At 39.5% G+C, this 24,174-nt stretch overlaps 1 protein-coding gene across 1 annotated transcript in view; it reads right to left on the bottom strand.

The window, feature by feature from the left end:
- Window positions 1-570: 570 nt before the first annotated feature.
- The window catches only part of LOC149105005 (microfibril-associated glycoprotein 4-like), a 38,784-nt gene continuing 15,180 nt past the window's right edge, over window positions 571-24,174 (bottom strand). Inside the window, exons 4-5 of the mRNA XM_089272311.1 lie at window positions 22,660-23,040; window positions 571-899 (exon numbers count right to left, since the gene is read on the bottom strand). Of these exons, the coding sequence (XP_089128437.1) occupies window positions 571-899; window positions 22,660-23,040 (710 nt within the window). The remainder of the gene's footprint in view (window positions 900-22,659; window positions 23,041-24,174) is intronic.

Genomic DNA, 24,174 nt, shown 5'->3' with positions numbered 1-24,174 from the left:
TTCAGACACTATTACGTCTCAGCCGGGTCCGGGGGTGCTCCTCATAATTGACTATTCGTTCGTGGAGGCTACGCCCAAACAGGGGTCAATTTTTTAAGCTGGAGGTATATAGAAGGGAAACGCTTTGACTAGTTACAGTATAATTAGTTTAATTTTTTTTTTTAAAGGGCGTTTCAAAATATTCCTTCCATATCACTATAATGACCTTTTTCAGCGAGTTTTAAATTAATGCTATTGGGATTTTGAGGGGTGGAAATTTTCTAGTGGGCCTTTCTTGGGTCGAAAGATTTGAGTAACACATTTTTTAGGGAATTTGAAAAGAGTGCCATTTTCTGTGGAAGGTACACATGAAAGGGTTATTTTCACGTCAAAATTGGTATATAAACGGAGTATAAAACTATGTTGAGCACTTCCTCCCCCATTTCCAACGGATGTGTTAGACATATTTTCTGGTAAACACGGCCGACGGTGCTTGTCAAGGTGACCTTAGAATGTTTTTCAAACTCGCAACTTGCAATTGTAATTTCTTTGTACATAGCATAGTTTATCCTAAATCTTTAAAGGCTAATACTACCTGTATGTACTTGTGTTAACTAATTTGAGGTAGGCAATTGCATTAAGAAGTAGAAGAGATCGTGTCAGGCGCCGATGCTCAAAATCTATCGGTCTGATCTTCATTTCAGATCTCTTAATGGGGTGAATGCTACCCCATGACATAGTACCATCGTCCGTTCCGTTCCGATAGATACCATTCAGGTTGCTCTCTCTACAGTCACCGTACCACCAGGCTCCTTTTAGATCTTTGGATGCTGCGCAGTTAACTGAAGATACGTCGTTATCATGATCTCGTGTAGTGAATGTACGGCCATTATGATAAGTCAGCCTATCTCCGGCAGTTCCTAAACCAAATATATCGGAAAACTAAATAAGAGAACGAACTTCAGTGTAGTCCTCGAACGAAACTATCAGAAATAATTGCACTTCTGACGTGGTGATAAACATGACAATAAAACGCATTGTTGGAAAACAAAAACTATATCTCTTAACTTCACCTTTCGTATGTTTAGACAGACATCTTCAGACGTGACCGTTGAGAATAGAAAAAAAAACAACTAAATCTTAAATTTAAAATAAGTAACTAATTAACAACAAAAATGACAGAGGCTGAAAAAAAATTGCTAATAAAGGTAAAGCTTTTCGCAGCTAACATTATCATTTAGGGTAGGTTTCAATTCACGTATTAGTCTCTTTTTATCTTGCAATGTGTATCTGACCGACCTTTTGCTAATATGTCAAAGTGCTCCCATTTTAAGTGATGACTAGTTGACTTGACCGGGTCTGCAATAGTAGATGCATGACAACTACTCGTGATCGCTTTACATGTAAAATGTTAAAAATAAACAAACTAAATTAACTTTGTTTAACGAGGGTAACACACAACAGTTTGACGACTGACAAACCCGTGGCCCTCGAATTCCCGATCGAATTGGAATTTCGAAATGTTGATTTTTGTGGAGGGAGGAAAACCGAAGAACCCGGACAAAAACCCTCGGAGCAAGGACGAGAACTAACAACAAACTCAACCCACTTATGACACCGGGTCCAGGATTTGAAGCCCGGTCACATTGGTGGGAAGCGAGCGCTCTCACCACTGCGCCACCCCCGCTCCCCCAATGTTCAGATTTTCTGCGTTTTGTTTTTCCAATGTTGGAATCCTGGCAGTCCCAACAACTAGCCTTATATACAACTTTTGACATTTAGGAACGGTTGATCCTATCTTTGCACGAAAAAAAAAAAAGACTTGATGGGAAGAGGGATTTGGAAAATAATTCTAAGGTCAATGCAACCATAAAATTCATTAATGCAGGTCTCCAGCCGGTTTGGTAATAATTTTGCTTTGTACATATACCCCTAAATAAGGTAGAAATAAGATTATTTCCTTTTGGGGACTTGACTAAATGAGACAATACAAATTTGTCTTGAAAAAATGTATGCCCTAACACTGCCCCGCTCAGTCTTGAAAGTTCTGCTTGAGTTTGCCACAAAGAAGAGCCATTTCATGTTTGATGGCTAATACTACCACCAAATTGAACCTAATTGACGTCAAGTAAAAAGACAGTTTCTGTTTTCCAACAAAGCGTTTTATTGTCATGTTTATCACGGAAGTTTGCGTGGTTTTTTGTTGTTAAGCTCCGAAGCCAAAAGAAAAGAGTAATTTCACTTATGTTTTAAATTTCTTTTGTTAAAATCTGTGTCCGGAGGTGCTGAAATCGAACGGTTTCAGAGAAAACAAGGGATATTTTCGGAGAGAAATCAGTCAAACGATTAATTACTAAAAAGATTTGTCCAAGACTTAACGAAATAGTGCGCATATCTCCAGAGCCACCTTTCCTTCGTACCAAGGCTCCGTTGCGCAAGAGGGACAGGTGAGTCTGGTGACGAAAATGCCCACAATGGGCTGTAACGCGACGGAAACGGGTTCTTGTCTCTTGCTAATTTCTCCCCTAAAAAACAGGGAGATAGAGAGAAACAAAACAAAACAAAACAAAACAAAACTGCAAGCAGCTTCCTGTAATCTGCTGATTAAGGGCGCTTTCCATTCAACCGAAATTTTAGAAACAGGGACAAATGATACGGAAATTTCCTGGAAAAGGTTTCAAAAAATCCGTAAATTGTTGAAATCGGAAAAGCGAATCATTCAACCAAAAATTACGGAAATTATAGGATGAAAATCAAATGAAACCGAAATTTCTAGGAAAACGTTTGGGTATACCTTAGGAGGTTGTCCTCTTTTTCGGAAATTATGTAAATTCGCAATTTTCTATTGCCGAGCTTTGTACTTTGCTTTGTCATGAAGTCTTTGTATCAAAATTCAGATAAAGAACTTCAATCATCGTCTATTTTTGTCCGCCATTTTGTCTGTCCAAGCTCAATTTTATCCGAGCTTTCAATCATTTTCAATTTCATCATTTTGCACTCAATTTCACTTTTCTGCACCGATGAAATTGCACTGACTTTGGATTAATTGACGGGCTCTTAGCCAATCAGAATATAGAAATTATTGCGTATATATTATTAGGAGTGTTAGCAACAACTTGCTTGAGCAATCTGCAAATAGTGAGTCCTAAATTCACTATGAACTCTGTGGAACTCTTTCATCGGATTTTGTCGATTGCACATTCATGTCCAATACACCCAACTAGAGCCGATTCGTCTGAGGCACTTGACGATTCGACTCGATTCACACGGAGTCGATCCGCACCACCGGAAGTTAAGACCCGTGAAATAATGATACATAAACGTTTCTCGTTCTTAAAACGTGACTACAAACTTGAGTCGATTCGTGTGAGGTACTTAACGATTCGACTCGATTCGCACGGAGTCGATCCGGACCACCGGAAGTCAAGACCCGTGAAATAATGATACATGAGCGTTACTCGTTCTTGAAACGTGACTACAAACTTGAGTCGATTCGTGTGAGGTACTTAACGATTCGACTCGATTCGAACGGAGTCGATCAACCTCGTTCCCAGGGTCTCTCATCTTACCGCCCTCTTCGCTCGCTCCAGGGGGCGGTAAAATGAGAGACCCTGGGAACGAGGTTGGGAGTCGATCCGCACCACCGGAAGTCGATACCCGTGAAATAATGATAAATGAACGTTTGTCGTTCTAAAAACGTGGCGACAAACTTCGGTCGATTCGGTGAAGCACTTAACGAAGCGACTCGATTGGTCGGGAATGTTTCCTGCAAAGTGAAATCGTGTCCCTTGCTGTCGATTCGTCATACCGGAAATCGATTTGCGCAAGACTTAGAAAATATAGCGCATCTGGGCTTTGAGGGTGGGTTCAAAATGTTGTCGATTTGACACGACTCGATCGATTCGACACGAATCGTATCCCTTGCTGTCGATTCGTCATACCGGAAATCGATTTGCGCGAGACTTAAAAAGTATAGCGCATCTGGTCTTTGAGGGTGGGTTCAAAATGTTGTCGATTCGACAGGATTCGACCGAATCGACACGAATCGTATCCCTTGCTGTCGATTCGTCATACCGGAAGTCGATTTGCGCGAGACTTTGTTAACAGATCCAGATAAAGGAGTAAACGCCTGCATCATACGTGTAAACCGTTAACGTCGGCCATGTGCTAACGAGTTATGCAATATATGATTTGCCGAGTTCTCATGTTCTCGTGTTATAATTCGAAATCTCGTGTTACTAAGTCGAGATCACGCATTATAAGTCGAGATCTCGCGTTATTAACACGAGATCTCACATTTTAAGTTAAGATCTGGCGTTATTAACACGAGATCTCACATTATAAGTCGAGATCTCGTGTTACTAAGCCGAGATCTCGCGTTATAAGTCGAGATCTCGCGTTGCTAAGTCGAGATCTCGTGTCGTAAGTCGAGATCTCGTGTTATAAGTCGAGATCTCGCGTTTCTAAGTCGAGATCTCGTGTTGTAAGTCGAGGTCTCGTGTTATAAGTCGAGATCTCGCGTTTCTAAGTCGAGATCTCGTGTTGTAAGTCGAGATCTCGTGTTACAAGTCGAGATCTCGCGTTACTTAGTCGAGATCTCGTGTTACTGAGACCCGAACGAAATCGACAGTAATATTTTGGTTAGAAAAAAAGATACTCAAATCCAGATGGCCCTTACGGGCCACCGTAGTTTGATGATCCGGACAGTGTTCTAGTAAAGTGCACAAACCAGCGTCAATATTCCGCGGAAAACGCCGTAACGGCCGTCTTTTTGTAAACATATATTACGAGCTTTAACTATAATGTAGAAATAAGAAACAGGTTATCAGAAAGGATTGTGAAGTAATAATAAATTAACCAATCGATCCAGTTACAAAAAAGCTTGGGCTCTGTTACCAATCGTTGTTGGGGAACAAAGCCAAAGCTTTTCTAGTGAAGAAAACACACATCGAATTGAAGAATAACATTTCAATATCACTGGATTAACATTAGGTAATTAACTTAGGTAATTTCTTTATACGCGAACAACGTGAAATTAACGTGCGCCCGACTCCAAACCTCGTTCTCAGGGTCTCTCATCTTACCGCCCCCTGGAGCGAGCGAAGAGAGTCGATCCGCACCACCGGAAGTCGATAACCGTGAAATAATGATAAATGAACGGTTGTCGGTCTAAAAACGTGGCGACAAACTTCGGTCGATTCGGTGAAGCACTTAACGAAGCGACTCGATTGGTCGGGAATGTTTCCTGCAAAGTGGAATCGTTTCCCTGGAAGTCTATTCGCAGTAGGCAGTAACTGGGATGTGAATTTTTTGACGATTCGAGTCGATTCGCCCAATTCGTCGCGAATCGTCTTTTGCAAAGTCGAATCGACTCACCGGAAATCGACTTGCGGTAGGCAATAACAGAGGGTGTGAAATTGTTGCGATTCGAGTCGATTCGGCGTTGCAAAGTCGAATCGTCTCACCGGAAGTCGACTCGCGCTAGGCAATAACTGGGAGTGTGAAATTGTTGCGATTCGAGTCGACTCGTACGATTCGTCGCGAATCGGCCTTGCAAAGTCGAATCGTTTCACCGGAAGTCGACTCGCGGAAGGTATAATAGGGTTAAGGACCTGTCATTAGGTTAAAAATACTGGCATTTCAATAAAGTTAATTCACTCATTCATTCATTCATCCATCCATCCATCCATCCACACGATTTGCCCGTGGCCAACGGTTTGTTTAAAGGCCGAATACTTTGACCATACGCTCTCTTTGGTCACAGGATTCTTCTTGAAGGCGCACGTTAATTTCACGTTCGCGTATAAAGAAATTACCTAAGTTAATTACCTAATGTTAATCCAGTGATATTGAAATGTTATTCTTCGATTCGATGTGTGCTTTCTTCACTAGAAAAGCTTTGGTTTTGTTCCCCAACAACGATTGGTAACAGAGCCCAAGCTTTTTTATAACTGGATCGATTGGTTAATTTATTATTACTTCACAATCCTTTCTGATAACCTGTTTCTTATTTCTACATTATGGTTAAAGCTCGTAATATATGTTTACAAAAAGACGGCCGTTACGGCGTTTTCCGCGGAATATTGACGCTGGTTTGTGCACTTTACTAGAACACTGTCCGGATCATCAAACTACGGTGGCCCGTAAGGGCCATCTGGATTTGAGTATCTTTTTTTCTAACCAAATATTACTGTCGATTTCGTTCGGGTCTCAGTAACACGAGATCTCGACTAAGTAACGCGAGATCTCGACTTGTAACACGAGATCTCGACTTACAACACGAGATCTCGACTTAGAAACGCGAGATCTCGACTTATAACACGAGATCTCGACTTAGTAACGCGAGATCTCGACTTACGACACGAGATCTCGACTTAGCAACGCGAGATCTCGACTTATAACGCGAGATCTCGACTTAGTAACACGAGATCTCGACTTATAATGTGAGATCTCGTGTTAATAACGCCAGATCTTGACTTAAAATGTGAGATCTCGTGTTAGTAACGCGAGATCTCGACTTATAATGCGTGATCTCGACTTAGTAACACGAGATCTCGAATTATAACACGAGAACATGAGAACTCGGCAAATCATATATTGTATAACTCGTCAGCACATGGCCAACGTTAACGGTTTACACGTATGATGCAGGCGTTTACTCCTTTATCTGGATCTGTTAACAAAGTCTCGCGCAAATCGACTTCCGGTATGACGAATCGACAGCAAGGGACACGATTCGTGTCGATTCGATCGAGTCGTGTCGAATCGACAACATTTTGAATGCACCCTCAAAGCCCAGATGCGCTATATTTACTAAGTCTCGCGCAAATCGATTTCCGGTATGACGAATCGACAGCAAGGGACACGATTCGTTACGATTCGATCGAATCGTGTCGAATCGACAACATTTTCAACCCACCCTCAAAGCCCAGATGCGCTATATTTACTAAGTCTCGCGCAAATCGACTTCCGGTATGACGAATCGACAGCAAGGGATACGATTCGTGTCGAATCGATCGAATCGTGTCGAATCGACAACATTTTGAATGCACCCTCAAAGCCCAGATGCGCTATACTTTTTAAGTCTCGCGCAAATCGACTTCCGGTATGACGAATAGACAGCAAGAGACACGATTCGTCACGATTCGATCGAATCGAGTCGAATCGACAACATTTTCAACCCACCCTTTAAAGCCCAGATGCGCTATATTTACTAAGTCTCGCGCAAATCGACTTCCGGTATGACGAATCGACAGCGAGAGACGACTCGTGTCGATTCCATCAAAGAGGGTCCTCCAATCGACATCCGGTTGGTCGAATCGTCAAGTTAAAACACGAATCGACTCTAGTTGGGTGTATTGGACAACCCTCTTTTTACAGGTGATACATTGCTCTTGAAGTGAAGGGTAGTTTTGGGATCTCAAGTGATGTACTTTTGGCGATATTTTCCTTTAAACTTCGCCTTTTTTATGGCGCTTCATGAGTAGTCCGAAAGGGAAGAAATTTAAAATTCTGTAAAAAAATCAGGTGATGATCAAATTGCCAAACCAGCCTCTCAATGTAACAAGAAACATTTGCTTGTCGCGAATAAAGGGTTTTTACCCGGATTTACATCGTTTTCTTTGTATGGCAAATTGTTAAAAATGTGTCCTAAAATGGCCGCTGAAAGCCCTCTCAAAGGGGCAAAACCAAGATGGTGGCCCCAGCGCTAAAATACGAATCGAATTGAACTGAAAGTTATATTTTTGTGAATCACTTATCTAGACCATTCATCTGAGAAAGTTTGAGGAATTTGATTTTTTCTGGTCCAAATGGCCATAGTTGAAATTTACAGAGGGCGCCTGTTAAGTTATGAAATAAAGCTTATCTTGATTCAGAATTTATTGTTTCAAATTTGATGAGCCATGTTTTTTTGTCATGTCCGGATCTTTTTCGATGATTCTAACGAAGGATATATTTTTCTCAAATTTATTAAGGAAGCCTTCGTATCGCCCAACAGGTGGTGAAATAAATTTTAGAATCAGCTTACAATTCTGAGCTTTTAAGACATGAAATATTTTTCTTCATATTCTTTGGTTCATAAGCTTTAGAGAAATGAATAGTTTTCTCCAGTTTAAAGTAAATCTTACCTGTGGAAAATTGTTTAAAAAGCGAGGTTTTTGATATATTCATAAATACAGAATCCTTCGCTTGTTGGAAAAATTGTTTATATTTCCTGTTAATATATGTTGTGCACAATGCAAAGGATAATTAACTTCTGAGCACAAAATATTTTAACTGAAAAAAAGCTTACACCCAACCCAGGGGTGAAAAGTTGGTCAGTTTAGGTTCGTAATTATTTTCAGACAATACAATTTGGAAAAGAAGCGTCACATATGATTAGAGGAGCATATAACAAGAGGATAACAAGTATAACAAGTATAACACGAAGGACTATATTTCGATTGTTTACTGTTTAAAGTCGACGTTCTCTTGACTAAAATGGTGTTTGTAAAAGACTGTCCGAAAACTGTACACAAAACGTGCTCGGGCCAATGAATGCCTGATTAACTACCATGCACAAAGGAACGAAAAACGCCGTACCGACCTTAAGACCATAGTTAATTAGAAAACATAAATAAAATAAATAAATATACATTTATATAGCGCCATTTTCCACTAATTGTCCATGGCGCTTTACAATACTTTAAAATTAAAATCCTAATTCTTTAAAAACCTAAAATCCTAAATCCTAAAAGTTAAAATCCTAAGAATTTAATACGCTATATAATACAATTAGGCTACAAATAAAAAGTAAAAACTACAAATCAAATGCACGCTTAATGCACGCTATATTCCTCATGTAATGCAGGTGAGAAGTTTTCAGATTCCCGGCCCCTGACCACATTTCTCTTCACATGCTACCGACAAACACTTTTAAGAAAGTAGGAAACGTACTGGAAATATCGCAACTGTTCTATACCATGGAAAACTTTAACATCATCACGGTGATGTAACTGAACTCTGCAAAAATTAACGGTATTGAACATGCAACTTTCTTAAGACAGAGGTTGCACGCAACAGGCTTGTGACTTACAAACCCATTGCCCTTGGATTTCTAATCAAATTCGAAGCTGTAATGTTGGTTTGGATAAAGAGAGAAAAGCCTACAATCACGGATGAAAACCGACAAGAACAATAAAAAGGTGTCTAAGAGAAGAAAAAGGAGACTCGGTCATGACACAGAGTTCGGGATGGTAAGTCAGGCCACTTGTGGGTATGAATAAGATTTAGAAAATAGCATCAGAGAGTATAAAACGCGAGGTTTATGGTATTAATTAAGGTGCAAGTTATGAAGTCACCCTCCGCTTGCGTTGGATAAAACACCATTGAAATCCATGACAGGAGAACGAGGAGCTGCGAAACATTCATTTTTACACCACAACGGATGTCTTCAGTTCTTAAGAATTGTGGAAAGAGTTATAGAAAATGTTAAGGTTACTGAGCTGGCACCAGCTAAAATTCAAGGCTCTGTAATGTGCCGTGTTACTGTAGTTGGAAACGTAGCAGTTGCAAGAGTTGAGCCATTGTCATTCAGAGTTATTCATGTTGGTTTGACACCTCCTGCTCTCAGTTAAGACTTCCTGTTTAAGTTATACATGTTTAATGTGTAACGGGGGTGCCATGATTTCATTGGCTGGCGGCATATCGTGTTAATATACATCTCAATAAAGGGGTGACTGTTTACAACTCTTCAAACGGCAATAACTCGCAATAGTTTTATGCGAGAGTACCATCTCTTTAAATGAATTAATAGGGTGTTTAGAGTTGGTAGATTATCACGAAATTTGACCTTTTCTTTTTATTTTTTTGTCTCATTCAGTTGTGTGTTTTAGGCAGAGAAATTTTTTATATGATGAACGTGTCTAAAGTTATGAGGTAAAGCTTATCTTGATTCAGAATTTATTGTTTCAAATTTGATGAGCCATGCTTTTATGTCATGTCTAGATCTTCTTCATTAATTCTAACAAAGGATATATTTTTCTCAAATAAGCCTTCGTATCGCACAACAGGTGGTGAAATAAATTTTAGTATCAGCTTACAATTCTGAGCTTTTTAGGCATGAAATATTTTTCTTCATATTCTTTGGTTTGTAAGCTTTAGGGAAATGAATAGTTTTCTCTAATTTGAAATAAAATCTTACTTGTGAAAAATTGTTGAAAAAGTGAGACTTTTTTTGATATATTTATAAAATGATAATCCTTTGCGTGTTAGAAATTGTTTATATTTACTCTTTATATGTTGTGCACAATGCAAAGGATAATTAACTTCAGAGCACAAAATAGTTTAACTTAAAAAAGCTTACACGCAACCTAGGGGTGAAAAGTTGTTCAGTTTAGGTTCGTAATTATTTTCAGACAATACACTTTGGAAAATAAGCGTCACATATGATTAGAAGAGTATATGACAAGAGTATACCAAGTGTAACAAGAAGGACTATATTTCGATTGCTTACTGTTTAAAGTCGACGTTTTCTTGACTACAAAGGTCTTTGTAAAAGGTTGTCCGAAAACTTCGCACAAAACGTGCTCAAGCTAATAAATGCCTAATTACTACCTTGCACAAATGAACAAAAAATGCTGCCCCAACCTTAAGACAATGAATTAATAAGAAAACATCGCTATATTCCTCATCTAGTGCAGGTATAACAAATTTTCAGATTCCTGACCCTTGACTGCATTTCTAATCACGTTCTACCGACAAACACTTTTAAGAAAGTAGGAAACGTACTGGAAATATCGCAACTGTTCTATACCATGGAAAACTTTAACATCATCACGGTGTTGTAACTGAACTCTGCAAAAATTAACGGTATTAAACATGCAACTTCCTTAAGACAGAGGTTGCACGCAACAGGCTTGTGACTTACAAACCCATTGCCCTTGGACTTCTAATCAAATTCGAAGTTGTGAATGTTGGTTTGGATAAAGAGAGAAAAGCCTACAATCACGGATGAAAACCGACAAGAACAATAAAAAGGTGTCTAAGAGAAGGAAAAGGAGACTCGGTTATGACACAGAGTTCGGGATGCGAACTCAGGCTACTTGTGGGTATTACGCTCTAGAAAATAAAATCGGAGAGTATAAAACGCGAGATTTATGGGTATTAATTAAGGTGCAAGTTTTGAACTCACCCTCCGCTTACGTTGTACAAACCAGCATTGAAATCCCTGACAGGAGATCGACGAGCTGAGAAACTTTAACTTTTACAGCTCAAGGAATCTCTTGAGGGCTTAATTCTTGTGTATACTATCAATACAGTATTGAGTTATCACCAGCTAGAGATGCGTAGTCGAAATCACACCTCACTACGAGTCAGCAATGCGCACCCGTTTTTACGATGCAACTCGTCTCACTTAATAGTTTTAAAGGTGCTCTGATCTGTTTACTGACTTACTCGAGCGACTTAAACTTGATGGTTGTTTTTGTGAGTATGCAAACAGACAATTTGAGGCAAGTGAATTAGAATACAAACGTTTGAAGTAATGGCGAGAGTTGCAAGACGAAGCTGTGTTTATGCGCTTGGGCTTTAGCCGTTGAAGTTGACGACTTCAGGAAAGGCTGAGATTGCTCGGAACTATAGAAGCGGGAGGAGAAGAACAAACCTCTTCAGTCTAACCGGAAGATACGTCGCAGACAAAAAGCTGCGTAGATTCTGGAAAGCCAAGACCACAATTTTGTTTCTAGCGTTAGATGAACTTGGGAAATTATTGTTCCAAAAACAAACACTTCTGTTAAATTTAGGGGATGGCTCGTTTTTCTTGTCGATTTTCCTCTTGCGAACTTGACGAGGCACAAAAACAGAACGCGTGTTCTTATTATTATTATTATTTTTTTTGCGATTTGACAGCTTTATTGAATGTTTAAATGCAAGCGGCTCCTTATTGGCCAAAATTAATTGCCAGCTCATTTAAGCTACCTGGTTTGGTAGCTGCCGACTAAAGTAAACTTAAGCTATTTGGACGACGCTAAGTGACTCTAAAAATCGCTCCTGAAAAATAGTTTAAAAAGAGAGGACGGGTTATTGACTAACGTGCTATTTTATTCCTGTTGGTTTGACTCTTCCTGCCCTTAGTTAAGACTTTCCGTCTAAATTATGCATGCTTAATTAATGTGAGCAAACGAAAATATTTATCTTCGGTATGGACTGGTAATATATAATATTTCTGCCGTTCTGTCTGCGTACGCTTTTAGCAAAGGATTCCATCTTTGGCGCCTTTTTATGGTCTCTTCTTTTTTTTTTTTTTTTTTTGAATAAACGTTAGTAGTAGTAAACCATTGTGTAACACTCCTAAAGGGCTCGAATTCATATTGTTATCAATTACCCAGTGAAAAATCGCCAAACTCCACAACATTTTCCCTATTCCCTGTCATTGCTGTGGTATTTAATTGGACATTTAAGCTTTCTTTCTTTTTCCTCTAAAACGCTTGTTTTCTTCGACTTGACTCGCGGTGATGAAGTTAATGAGAATCTCGATGCAGTCTCGAGGTTAGCTTTTTTTCAAATTTAACACCTGGCTGTAATGCATTTAGTACCACTGAAAGTTATTTTTTTCAAATATCAGTACTATTGAATAGCACTGTCCATAATATTCATACGTGATTATCACTTTCTATGAATCTAGAATAAATTTGCGATAGAACGTTTTTGTCGGCATAAATTTCTCACGGTTTTGTTAGGCTGCAGTGGTTTCCTTATGATCTCTACATTCGTTGCGATCTCTTAAGAATTTGTTATTTTATTTTGACATATCGTTCGCAATAGACTTTCTAAAAGTCCTTTCCAATAATTCTTCCCTGGCCTGTTGGTTTCGCCGTTGGGAAGGACTTTTCCCACTTGTAGCGCGCGAAATTTTACCGTCGGATTTTTCCACCGGCGACGTAAATACACATTAGCCAATGAACAAACAGGTACTGACTATACGTCATGATGTCGCCCGCGATCAATGACACAACTCTCAGAGCAAATGTCTGCTGAGTTCAAGTGCTATAAAAATCTTTTTCATTTAGCTTTAGCTTTTGTTCTTGGATATACTTAACGATATGAATTTTATGGAAGCAATTAATTGAATATGGTCTATTCAACTTAATTTCAAGTCTTTGAAAGAAGGACAGGGAAAAGCAGTGGAAGGCTATTTATCCGACCAAATTGGTTACTTAATACGGGCGCGATAGATAGATAGATAGATAGATAGACAGACAGACAGACAGACAGACAGAGAGACAGATAGATAGATAGATAGATAGATAGATAGACAGAAAGACAGACAGACAGACAGATAGATAGATAGATAGATAGATAGATAGATAGATAATCTTTTTATCCACGGCACAAAATTCGTCAGCTTTAAAAATACCTATAAAAATACCTAATACTAATATAATGAGAAATATTTAAATAAAAAAGCAGCTTTCCATGAATGCCGTGCCTTACAGTTCTTCTTTGAGTGGTCGTTTGAATTGCCCAAGGGACTCTGTTTCCCTTAAGTTACAAGGAAGACTGTTCCAGAGAATGGCGCCACTATAGCTAAAGCTATTTTTATAATAGTCTGTGCGCGGTAATGGAACATTGAGTTTATTCTCAGAGTCCCTTAGGTCATATGCGATTTCTCGCCTTTCAAATTTAGAACTGAGATAGTTTCCATGTTGCCGTGCGTCTGTTCAGTAACAGATCACAGATCACGTCAAAATGCGGTAAGGACAAATAAGTGGCACACGAGGCGATAGCCGAGTGTGTCACTGATGTTCTTACCACATTTTGACGTCTTCTGTGATCTATTACTGAATAGACGCATGGCAACATGGAATCTATTTGCTTTATATAATAACGAAACAAACTACTACAGATAAAACTTTTTTATTTCAAAATCTTTCAACATAGCTCGAAAGTCGGTCTTTGCCGACTTTGGCGAACACGATAAAAGCCATTTGACGTAATCTATTGTCTATACAAAATGAAGCAATCTCATTGTTTGCTATGCGTAGCAAAGAATTGTGATTGGTCCAGGAAAATCACGCCACTGTCAAACTTGACTCGAGCGTCGCTTCTCGTGGAATGAAAACTTACAGTGAAAGCAGAATTGAGCTGCGAAATCTACAAATCTAAAAGAAAATGCTGGAAAAGTCAAGTCAGTTTTTGTCATCAGAGCGGCCCTGTGAGCCGAAAAGTTTGGACGTTTGAACAGCTGACCGGCGTCTACGTCATAGTTTGAGTAGGTCGAAACACGGGCTGCTCTATTTTGTAGCTTTTGTACCTTATTCCGTAAAGTTATCCCACAGTTTCCCCAGACAATATTGCAAAACTCAAAGTGTGGCTGTATCAAAGCTTGGTATATTAGATCTCAGGTCGCCTGAGGGACAAGCTGCCTTATTCGTTTTATGACCGCAACATCAGAAGCGACTTTCTTAGTTGCTTTCTCCATATGGCCATTCCAATCGAGTCTGTCATCGATGGTCACTCCAAATGATTTTGCGGTAGTGACCTGGCTAACTTGAAAATCATTAATTGCAAATCTCGGGGACTCTGTGAGAGTACTTAGCCTCTGCCTAGATCCGATAAGCACGAATTTGGTTTTCGTCATATTTAGGGTGAGTTTGTTTGCTCTCAACCAATCTAAGCTCCTGCCTGATCAGGATCGTTTGAGGGAATTAAGTTTGGACCTTTCGAGGAAGAACAGAGCCATTCTTGCAGTTTGTGTAATTGTTGCACTTTTAGTTGATTTAATGAATGACCAAGTTTCTTCTCTGCAAAGGAAGGGCATCGCAGCAAATTTGCATCGGCCGTTTTACCGTGCTGAAAGCAGTCGTCGATCGATGAAAGAATTTTGGGAACAGCGCTTTTATTCTCTGCCGTTCGTTGCGACTTCGATTCTCAACGTTATTTGATCAAGAGAGCTTTACAGATTAAAGTTCTCCCCAACTAATTCCATCTTCTTTGGTTCATTCGGATTCTTGTCGATACAAGCTAGATCTACATAAGTTTATAGCATTTGTCAGGCAGCTCTCTGGTCGATAGCTGGTTAATCTAGACTTAAACAAATAATTCTCGATGGTTTAAACACGGTTTTGTCTTTTCAGGAGGCGTTACTCAACGGAACAGCTTTCGCCGTTTGTCTGCTGGCTACATACTGCACTGTACACCAAGAAATTCATTTTAGTTAGGGAAGAGTTCTCGTAAACATTTTGATGGCAATCAGTTTTTGCTTTCGCGAGGATCGCGCGCGGAGCACATGAGAAGTGCGAAATGTCAATCATGTTTTTCGCGTCAAAAATTTACGCTCTGATTCACATTACTGCAGGTGAAACAAGTCGACCTCTCGCGACTTACGTCGCTCGCGCTCACCCTCACGACTTCGTCGCACGAAGATTACCCTCTCGGTTCGCTCGAGGGAGATAAATAAGTCGAGGTTTAAGGAAAGGTCAACTTGTGGCAAGTCTACGTTCGCAACAACGTACCTACATAGAAAACGTTTCCTCCTTTTTTTGTTTTTGTCAGTATTCAAGTTTAGTTAGGTAGAACTAACGTCGCTGTGGCGTCAAAGATCCCTGACTTTTTCTGCAGCGATCGCAAAGATCATTTGGAAACTGCAAGTAGCAAGCGTTTTGCGTAAGTTTTGACAAAGAGTGAATGTTGTGTCATACGCTTCTCGCGCTTAACCCCGAGGGGCCCACAGAGATTAAGCACAAGCAGGAGCCATAATCGGGGACGGAGACCGTAAGCACGCGCCATTTCTAGTATTAGGGTTGTCCCCATGATATGGGACAATAATTCTATTTTTAGAACAAATTGCGCCATCGCCTGCGGCACACGCGCGTACATGCTGCGAGGATTTTTGCGGATGTCGCGCGGGGGGAATGGCGTCCGAAATTCCCGAAATTTTTCATGTTTTTGGTCCACAACTCAACGCGTTTACGTCTGTTGGAATTTTGCTTAAGTATCTTCGTCGTAAGCTGCTCCAGTTTGAGTGAAGTAAGACAGTGTCGAATTTAGGTATGTTCCGCTTTAAAGCTTAGACATCTATCGCTGACCAAGCTGTGTTCCGACGGATGCTTCTTTTACATGAGCTGTACATTACTCCACTTTAAATTTCACATATGTTGAAGATTAATAGCTTTTCCATTACACAGGAAAAAACTAGCTGGATATATTTAGATATAGCAGAGCTTCAGGACTTAATAGTTTTCTAGCTCCTCTTGCCACACGCTTGCGAGGAATTTGCTAGTCTATCGCGACCGAAAAGTAAAACAAAATAATTCGGCTAGTTTGAGTTTCGCCTGAATTGTAAGCAACGCTTGATGCTTCATCAAGGCCCAATAACGTTATGTCCGTAGAAACTGCTTGGGTTCATTCGTGTAAAAATTCAGTAAATTCTCTGTTGTCGATGAATGAGAGCGCCCGCCGATGCTTATTTTGTACAGTCAGTAAACATGACAAATTGTACTTCCGCCGCACTTTCGTGTGAAAGCGTACATCGAACTCAAACAATAACTATAGTTTTTGAATATGTTTAAGACTGATAAATGTTTGAGCACATTTTAAAAGCTAAGCTGAAAATATGCGAATAAAGCAGAAATAATCAGCAAAGTTACGATGACGCTTTCTTTAATCAACTTCGAATAACGATTTCGATTTTGTTGATCGAGTTATCAAAACTCCTTGTCTATTTTCATTTTCGCAGTGTAAAACTTCACTACGATTATGATGAAGAAACATGCATGATGTTAGTAGCCTTTTTTGCGTTCGTGAAATTTGTTGCAGCATCTCAGCACAAAAGATAACGAAAGAAATCTTTGTCAAGATTTGTTGACAATTGAAAACACCGACTCGGACTTGAAAGTGCACGAGCTGCACTATGCAAATGAGCTAATTGTACGCATCAGACTTTCCTTTCAAAAACTTTTGCAAACTCACCAAAAAAGCAGAAACAATAAGAAACCATTAAAACAGGTTTTGGTTATGATTAACCATTGTCTGAGAAACTGACAAATTAACTCGATACCAGAGTAGAGAGTTTTCTTGCTATATTCTTAAGTCTGAACAAACGCAAAAAAATACGCGTAAGCTTACAACTAGCGCGAGCAGATCTTATTATTCATTCCCAGCGGGAGATTGAAGTCTTGTTTTCGACCCTGAAAAACCCACCTTTTCCATTGGCTCAGAGCATAAAACTACATATAAGCACCCTGGTTTGTATTCCCTGCCTTATTCCCTGCCATCGGTGTGAAAAACACGCAAGATAATCTCTCAAGGTCTCTCAACTCTCACCATTTGATCATGCAACGTGACAACATTCACGTGAGAGCCCCCGACATGTGCGTGGATCTGGGCGGATATATGACGTCAGGATGGCGCAATTTGTTCTAAAAATAGAAAAATTGTCCCATATCATAGGTGCGCGCGGATCCCAAGACTTACGGTCTCCGTCCCCGATTATGGCTCCTGGCACAAGAAGACCTTAATTATCAAACACGAAAGACCGTGTTTCACCATATTACCCAGTACCGAAAAAAAAGTTGAAAATAAGACTTTTAGTGGGGTGTTTTCTGACGAACTTAGAGGTGTTTGAAATGTGGCTTAATATGAACATAAGTGTTTGATATATCTTAACAATCAAAACCGAAACTAAGGAGAAAATGAAGCAATAAAATTGTGAAAGTCTATGCTAATGAAGAACGTTCGCGCGAAAATTCTCCAGTCGACAGATTTGTTTAAAATTTCTACGGCAGTCAAATAATGAGTTACTTTTGTCAGAAATGCAAGAAAAAAAAATAATAAAAATAATAAAAAAATGGGGCCACTAACTTCGTTTCAGCGATAAAGCGTGTGAAAAACTACCCTGATTTAAAAAAAAGAATTGGCGCACGTAATTCAGCATGGTTTACAGTGGTTTATAGTTAAAAATATCGAAGGTGAGTCAACGAACGCAAACGATCTTAGTCATATTTAGTAAAGGTGGGTCTGTTGCGTAAATAATTTCGAATTTTAACAACGTTTTTACAAAACGTAACCCTTCAAGGGGCATTTGAAACCGTCGCACAGATAAACTTAGAGTTTAAAAGAACGGAATTCGATGGTGCATTTTGCAAAAAAAAAACAAATCAAACTAGTCGATAGATTTTCTCCATTTTTTCACTAAACGTAGAAAACCTGTAGAGAAAATGATCTATCAAAGAAAAATAGGGGTCACCGAACGTCCAAGATCGTTAAATCCAGGCAAAGCTACAGCAATGGCCATCTGCCCTATCATTGTTCATTTTATTACTTAGCGCGCGCGCTCATGCATGACGTGGCGAGTGAATTTGCGTGCGCAGTAAGGATGCGCAGAAACATGTAGCGCGAACGTCCTTAAGATCAAACATCCAAACACTGTCATGGTTATGGCTTCGTTTGTTTAACCAAATAATGATTCTGAGAGTAGATGTTGAACATGATATTCTGCAGCCAGGCATGCACATTAAATGGTAAAACAAGCTAGTTATCCGACATTTGGGCAAACAGGTTGTCCGCTTCTAATTTTGCCATACTCTTGGGAAAAAAATCAAGTTGCGCATACGATGGAAATATTACAAACTTGATATTTCTGAAGACATTTATTTTGTATGTTTCAAGCTTACAACAATTTATTCCATAAACATGAAAATACCAGAGATGGTCAAAAATGATACATGTAAGGGTAAGGGTTTAGCCCTCGGGTGGGATCCTCCCCATAGAAAACTCAATCCATCGGTTTAAACAAATCTCTCGGTCTGATCTTCATTTCAGCCCTCTTAATTAGGTGAATGCCACTCCATAAGTCAGGTCCCTGGCCCTCTTCGTTCGGATAGGCACCATTCAGGTTGCTGTATTTACAGCTATTGTACCACCAGGCTCCTTGCACATCCGGTTGCGTGGCGCAGTGAACGGGAGCTCGGTCGTTATCCCGATCTTTTGTAGAGAATTTACGGCCATTATGATAAGCCAGCTTATCTCCAGCATTTCCTAAACCAAATATATCGGAAGACTAAATAAGAGAACGAACTTCAGTGCAGTCCTCGAACGAAACTTTCGAAAATAATTTCACTTCTAATTTCCTTTGTTAAACCTGTTAAAGGTCCGTGGGTGCTGTAGTCGAACGGTTTGAGATAAAACAATGGATATTTTCAGAAAGATATTAGCATTGGACATGATGAATTACTAGGAGTATTTGCCCAAGACCTAGCGAAATAGTACGTATATCTCAAGAGCTACCTTTCCTTCGTACTAAGGCCCCGTTGGAAAGAGGGACAGGTGAGTCTGGTGACGAAAATGCCCACAAAGAACGGGAACGCGACTGAAACGGGTTTTTGTCTCTTGCTGATTTCTCCCCTGAAGACATCCGCCTCTCTTACATGCTGATTTTTGCGGAAGAAAGAAAGATAGAGAGAAACAAAACAAAGCTACAAGCAGCTTCCCTTAATTGGCTGATCAGGGGCGCTTTCCATTCAACCAAATCTTCCGAAATTTTCAAAACAGAGAAAAATGGTAGGGAAATTTCCTGGGAAAGGTTTCAAAAAATCCGTAAATGTTTGAATTTCAGAAAAGCGAACCATTCAACCAAAAATTACGGAAATTATAGGATGAAATCAAATGGAACGGAAATTTCGAGGAAAACGTTTACCAAAATTTGGGTAATCCTCAGGAGGTTGTCCTCTTTTTCGGAAATTATGTAAATTCGCAATTTTCTATTCAGCGCTCTTTCTTTTGGGGGGGATCACAGCGAGTTGGACATCCCACACAAAGATTACGGCACGCAGTTGTCCGTTTCGTAAACGGTCGATGCCATTTACACGACACAGTTTTCTCTACTAAATCAAAGAAAAGAATATTTGTGAGTAGCCATTCAGTATCGTGCCCGGAATCGTCCTCTGTTTCCTAACACAACACTACCAGGTTGATCCGCCAAATCTCCGCAAAATGTAATCATGAAACGTGACTTTCTTAAATATTAATAATGGTAATTGAACTGAGTGGAGTGCAATTTGGTCTGAAATCATACGCGTGATTTCAAAATCGAACGAGCGCGTAGCGCGAGTTCGATTTGAAATCACAAGTATGATTTCAGACCAAAATTGCACGACATGAAGTTCAATTGCTACTTTATTAGATCCATTTTGAAATCGCACAATTTTATCGCCTTAATTTTTAGACTTTTGGTGTATTGTTCCAGTAGCCGGTTTGTTAAAAAAAAAAAAGCGGAACCGGAAACGCCTTTCGTCTCATTTAGTATGCAAAACGATGTCATGTGACGAAAACTCATCCGAGCATGACAAAGAAACAAGCGGTTTTGAAGTCAGAACGAAAATAGTCTGCTTCAGGTATAAAGGTTCAATTCTCGTCGCCTGAATCAATGATGGAAGGTCTTTCTTTCTTCTGTGGTTGAGGCTGAGACTTTTCATTGTCGTTGGAGAAGGAATTTGAAGGTGCATCCTGCGTAATTCTGCGATGGATTTCTTTTGAGTTGTGAAACTCCCTCGAGTGCACGATGCCCAGTGGATGGTACGTTTTTTTTCTTTCATACCGTTTAATGGCATGATTTGAAGGGAGTCCAGCTCGTTATCATCTCCGTTTCTTTTTGTGACCTCGGCGAAGGACTCAATACTCAGGACCTTGTCAAGTTCTTGCGGCGCCATTTGTTTCAAGATATTTCCAAGATGGCGGGACTAACACCAGCTTCGTAAGACGTTCATTCATTCACTGTTTTGTGGAGCGGGGTATATTTTGACTATGTTTATTCACAGCGACAGAGTTGAGCTCTTTTGTTGCTTCGTTTGAAACTACCAGAAACCTGGAAACATCTACCTTCTTGAGGTGGCCCTGAATTTGTTGTTGTGTGGTTTTCGTTTGTTTATGTTTTACTGGACTCGGTATCATACGGATTTTGAGCAGATGTTGAAGAAAAATCGCCAAAATAATCGTCAAAATGGACACTGAAAGTTGGAAACTTCCATTAAAGTAGGCGTTCAGCCTGAAGGAGCTGATAATCGTCATTTAGAAACTGTAATTAATTACATTCGTCAAGTTTTTTGGAAAAAAAAAAACACAATAACAACAAAGTTTTGGCAATACTAGTTGCTAAATTCTCCACACAATGGCTTTTTGCCTTTCATTTTCCTGAAATGTTATTGTTTACTTTAAACTAATAGTGAAATCTGATTTGTTGTTTTGTTTTACTGTCCCATTCTCAATGGCTGAGAAAAAGATGCGATTTAGAGCAAAAAATAGTGCGATTCGTGAATAAATCGCACCATTGAGAGCCAATCAGATTGCAAGGATAACCAGTGATTTCAAAATGGATTTAATAAATGACAGAATTGCCCCAAGCATCAAATAAAAGGTAACCGCGAGCAAACCAGTGTGAGTATGAACCATTAAGCATTTGGTGAGAGCGTTATACTCCATCAACAAATTGTAACCAGTTTCTACATTGTCCAGGCCTAAACTAAAGCAGATATGGCGTCGTTCATTCTGAAAGGCTTAATTACCAATGACGGCATCGAACGAAAATCAGCTACGGCGACACGTATTCGAAATAAGATTAATATTCTATCTCAGAATCTTGCCACTTGTCTGTCAATAAATACTAACTTCAGCTAAATTCGCCAAGAAAGTGTTTAATTTCAATAATAGTAATAATAATAATAATAATAAAAAAAACCCGAAACAATATCCCTCCATGGTGTACAGTTGTTTTGCATAGGTTGGCTAAGAAATGTACGAAGATTTGTAACACGTGCAAAGGCTATTGTACCACTCATTGTAACATAGCGCGCGCGGTAGTCCTGTCTAAGTCCTATTGAGCCATCATGAACGAAATCTCTATATACGCACGGCCGTGCGTATATTAGATGACGTGTGCCGCTTCAATTTATCTGCAAAATTTCGGTCGAGTTTAGTGTGAGTTTCTTTTGTTTAATTTTCGGCAATGAGAAGATTATTTTGAACAATCCAAACTCTACTTCGAGCCTTTGACGTTTGCCAAGCTAAGATGTTTACTTAAACGTGAGTATTTTGACTTTGTTTATACTTTCATCCAGTATTTTTGACTTTGTCTGCCTACATTTTCATTGTAATTAATTCGGAGAAGCGAATTTCTCATTGACAATTTTAGAAACCAGGTTAAGCGTTTTCGTTCAACTGTTGCTCAACTGATTGTGGCGTGTTGGGATCCTAATGACCTTTGCTTTTCTTCACCGTGCATTGATATACGCACGCTAGACATGAACCAATGCTTAATATAAACCCTTTTTTTGGGGACGTTTTCGCTGCCGTTGTGGTTTGTGAAAGGTCCCTGCTGTTGTGGTCTACACAAAGTCACGACGTCAACTTATAAGTCTTCTGTTTGCTTCTATATTTACGATTTAAACCTCAAAGTCATTGAAAAATTCCAAGCGAGCAGAAGTGCAGAATATCGTTGTCCACTCTTGTACAGTCAATCAGAAAATCCTGTTCTAATCGTCCCAAGAAATTTCCGAAAATTCAAATCGGAATTTTTGTACCAATGGAAAGCGTTCTAGATTTTACGGAACCTTTTCTAAACTTAAATTTTGTTCTTGCTCTAAAAAGGTAGTACTAACTGATATTAAAATTTATAAATCGATATCAAAGAACGTAACGAAATCAAACCTGTGTAACCTCCCAGGCTCAATCTGTATTTCTCTCCCTCACTCGCTACTCTAAAGGAATCGTATTCAGCGTAATAGGTGTTCCCTTCATAGTCTTCCAGATCAACACGAAGTTTGTACTCTTCACGGCTAGTCAGATGGTGTATATTGTCAAGCCCGAGCCAAAATTCACCATTCAGATTTCCAAAGCCACGTTTGTACTGGTTCCAGCCTACAAAGAAATCCACCGAGCCGTTCAGTCTCTTCTGGAACACTAACCACCCTCCTCCAGCTGTTATTTGGTCACAAAACACTTTAATGATCCCTGCACTATCTGGGTTGATCTTGTAAACACCGCTTTCCCTTTCTCCAGCTTTGTAAGTGTCAGCACAGTTCTTGGAAACTATGGAACAAACAAACCAGAAACAATAAAAAAAGAAGAAAAAAAACTTCTCCCAAACTTTCACGAGTGTTTCTACTAAACAATTATATTATGAGCTCGAGATTTCTTTCGCGTGATAGTTGACGAGGGCGAAGTCCGTATCACCTATAGCGCGATAGAAATCAATAGCGAATAATTTAGTTGTTTTAGTATCAATCTATTAGTCGTTCAAAACTTAATCTAATCCTCTTTGCAGACCCTTCGAAAACGCAAAGAAGCGGCCGTCATTTTGTTAACAAGGGCACACTGCTACGCTACTCACCATCTATCTCAGAATAGATAGTGAGTACCGTAGGCAATCAGAGAACGGTATTCGTGATAGAACGCTAGTAGATTTATACTAAAACTCGGCGATGGAGACGCGGAGAACATGTTTCCATTTCTTTTAGAAAACACCGCAACGAAAAAAAGAAAAACAGCTTGTTTACTTTGATCATCAAAATGCAAATTCTCTTTGCTCGCGGCATCATTACGTCAACAGCTCGTGCTAGTTCTGTGTTTCTATCGAGTTTTAGTGTAAATCTACTAGCGTTCTATCACGAATGCCGTTCGCTGATTGGCTATGCTACTCACCATCTTTTCTGTGATAAATAGTGAGTAGCTTAGCAGTGTGCGCTTCTTAACAAAATGACGGCCGCTTCTTGGCGTTTTCGAGGTGGTTGTAAAGAGTATTTAGATAAAGTTTTGAACGACTACTAGATTTATACTAAAACAATTAAATTATTTGCTCTCGATTTCTGTGCGTGATAGTTGACGAGGGCGCATCTCGAGCTCATAATCTGACATTTTGATGGAAACACGAATTTTAACCAATCAGCGCGCGTACTTTCTTAGGGCTGTTTTCTAAATGTAGATGGCTCATGCACAATTTTTCACTTGCTAGAATTCAGCTGGCAACATGTTATACAAATTAATATAGCTATTACTCTCACGAAATATTAAAAATTGAATTTGTTCAGGTTATCTCCTAGAGTTACCTGTTTCACATTGTGTTCCATGAACGCCTGGTGCACAACTGCAGGTGAATCCAATCGCTCGGTCTGTACAGATCCCGTTGTTCTTACAGGGATTACTTGCGCAGTCAACAATATCTGT

This window comes from Orbicella faveolata, unplaced genomic scaffold (assembly GCF_042242905.1).
Source record: "Orbicella faveolata isolate gen_17 unplaced genomic scaffold, um_ofav_v1 contig_34, whole genome shotgun sequence".
In the NCBI taxonomy this organism is placed as follows: domain Eukaryota; kingdom Metazoa; phylum Cnidaria; class Anthozoa; order Scleractinia; family Merulinidae; genus Orbicella; species Orbicella faveolata.
This window is presented reverse-complemented; position numbering and strand designations above follow the sequence as displayed.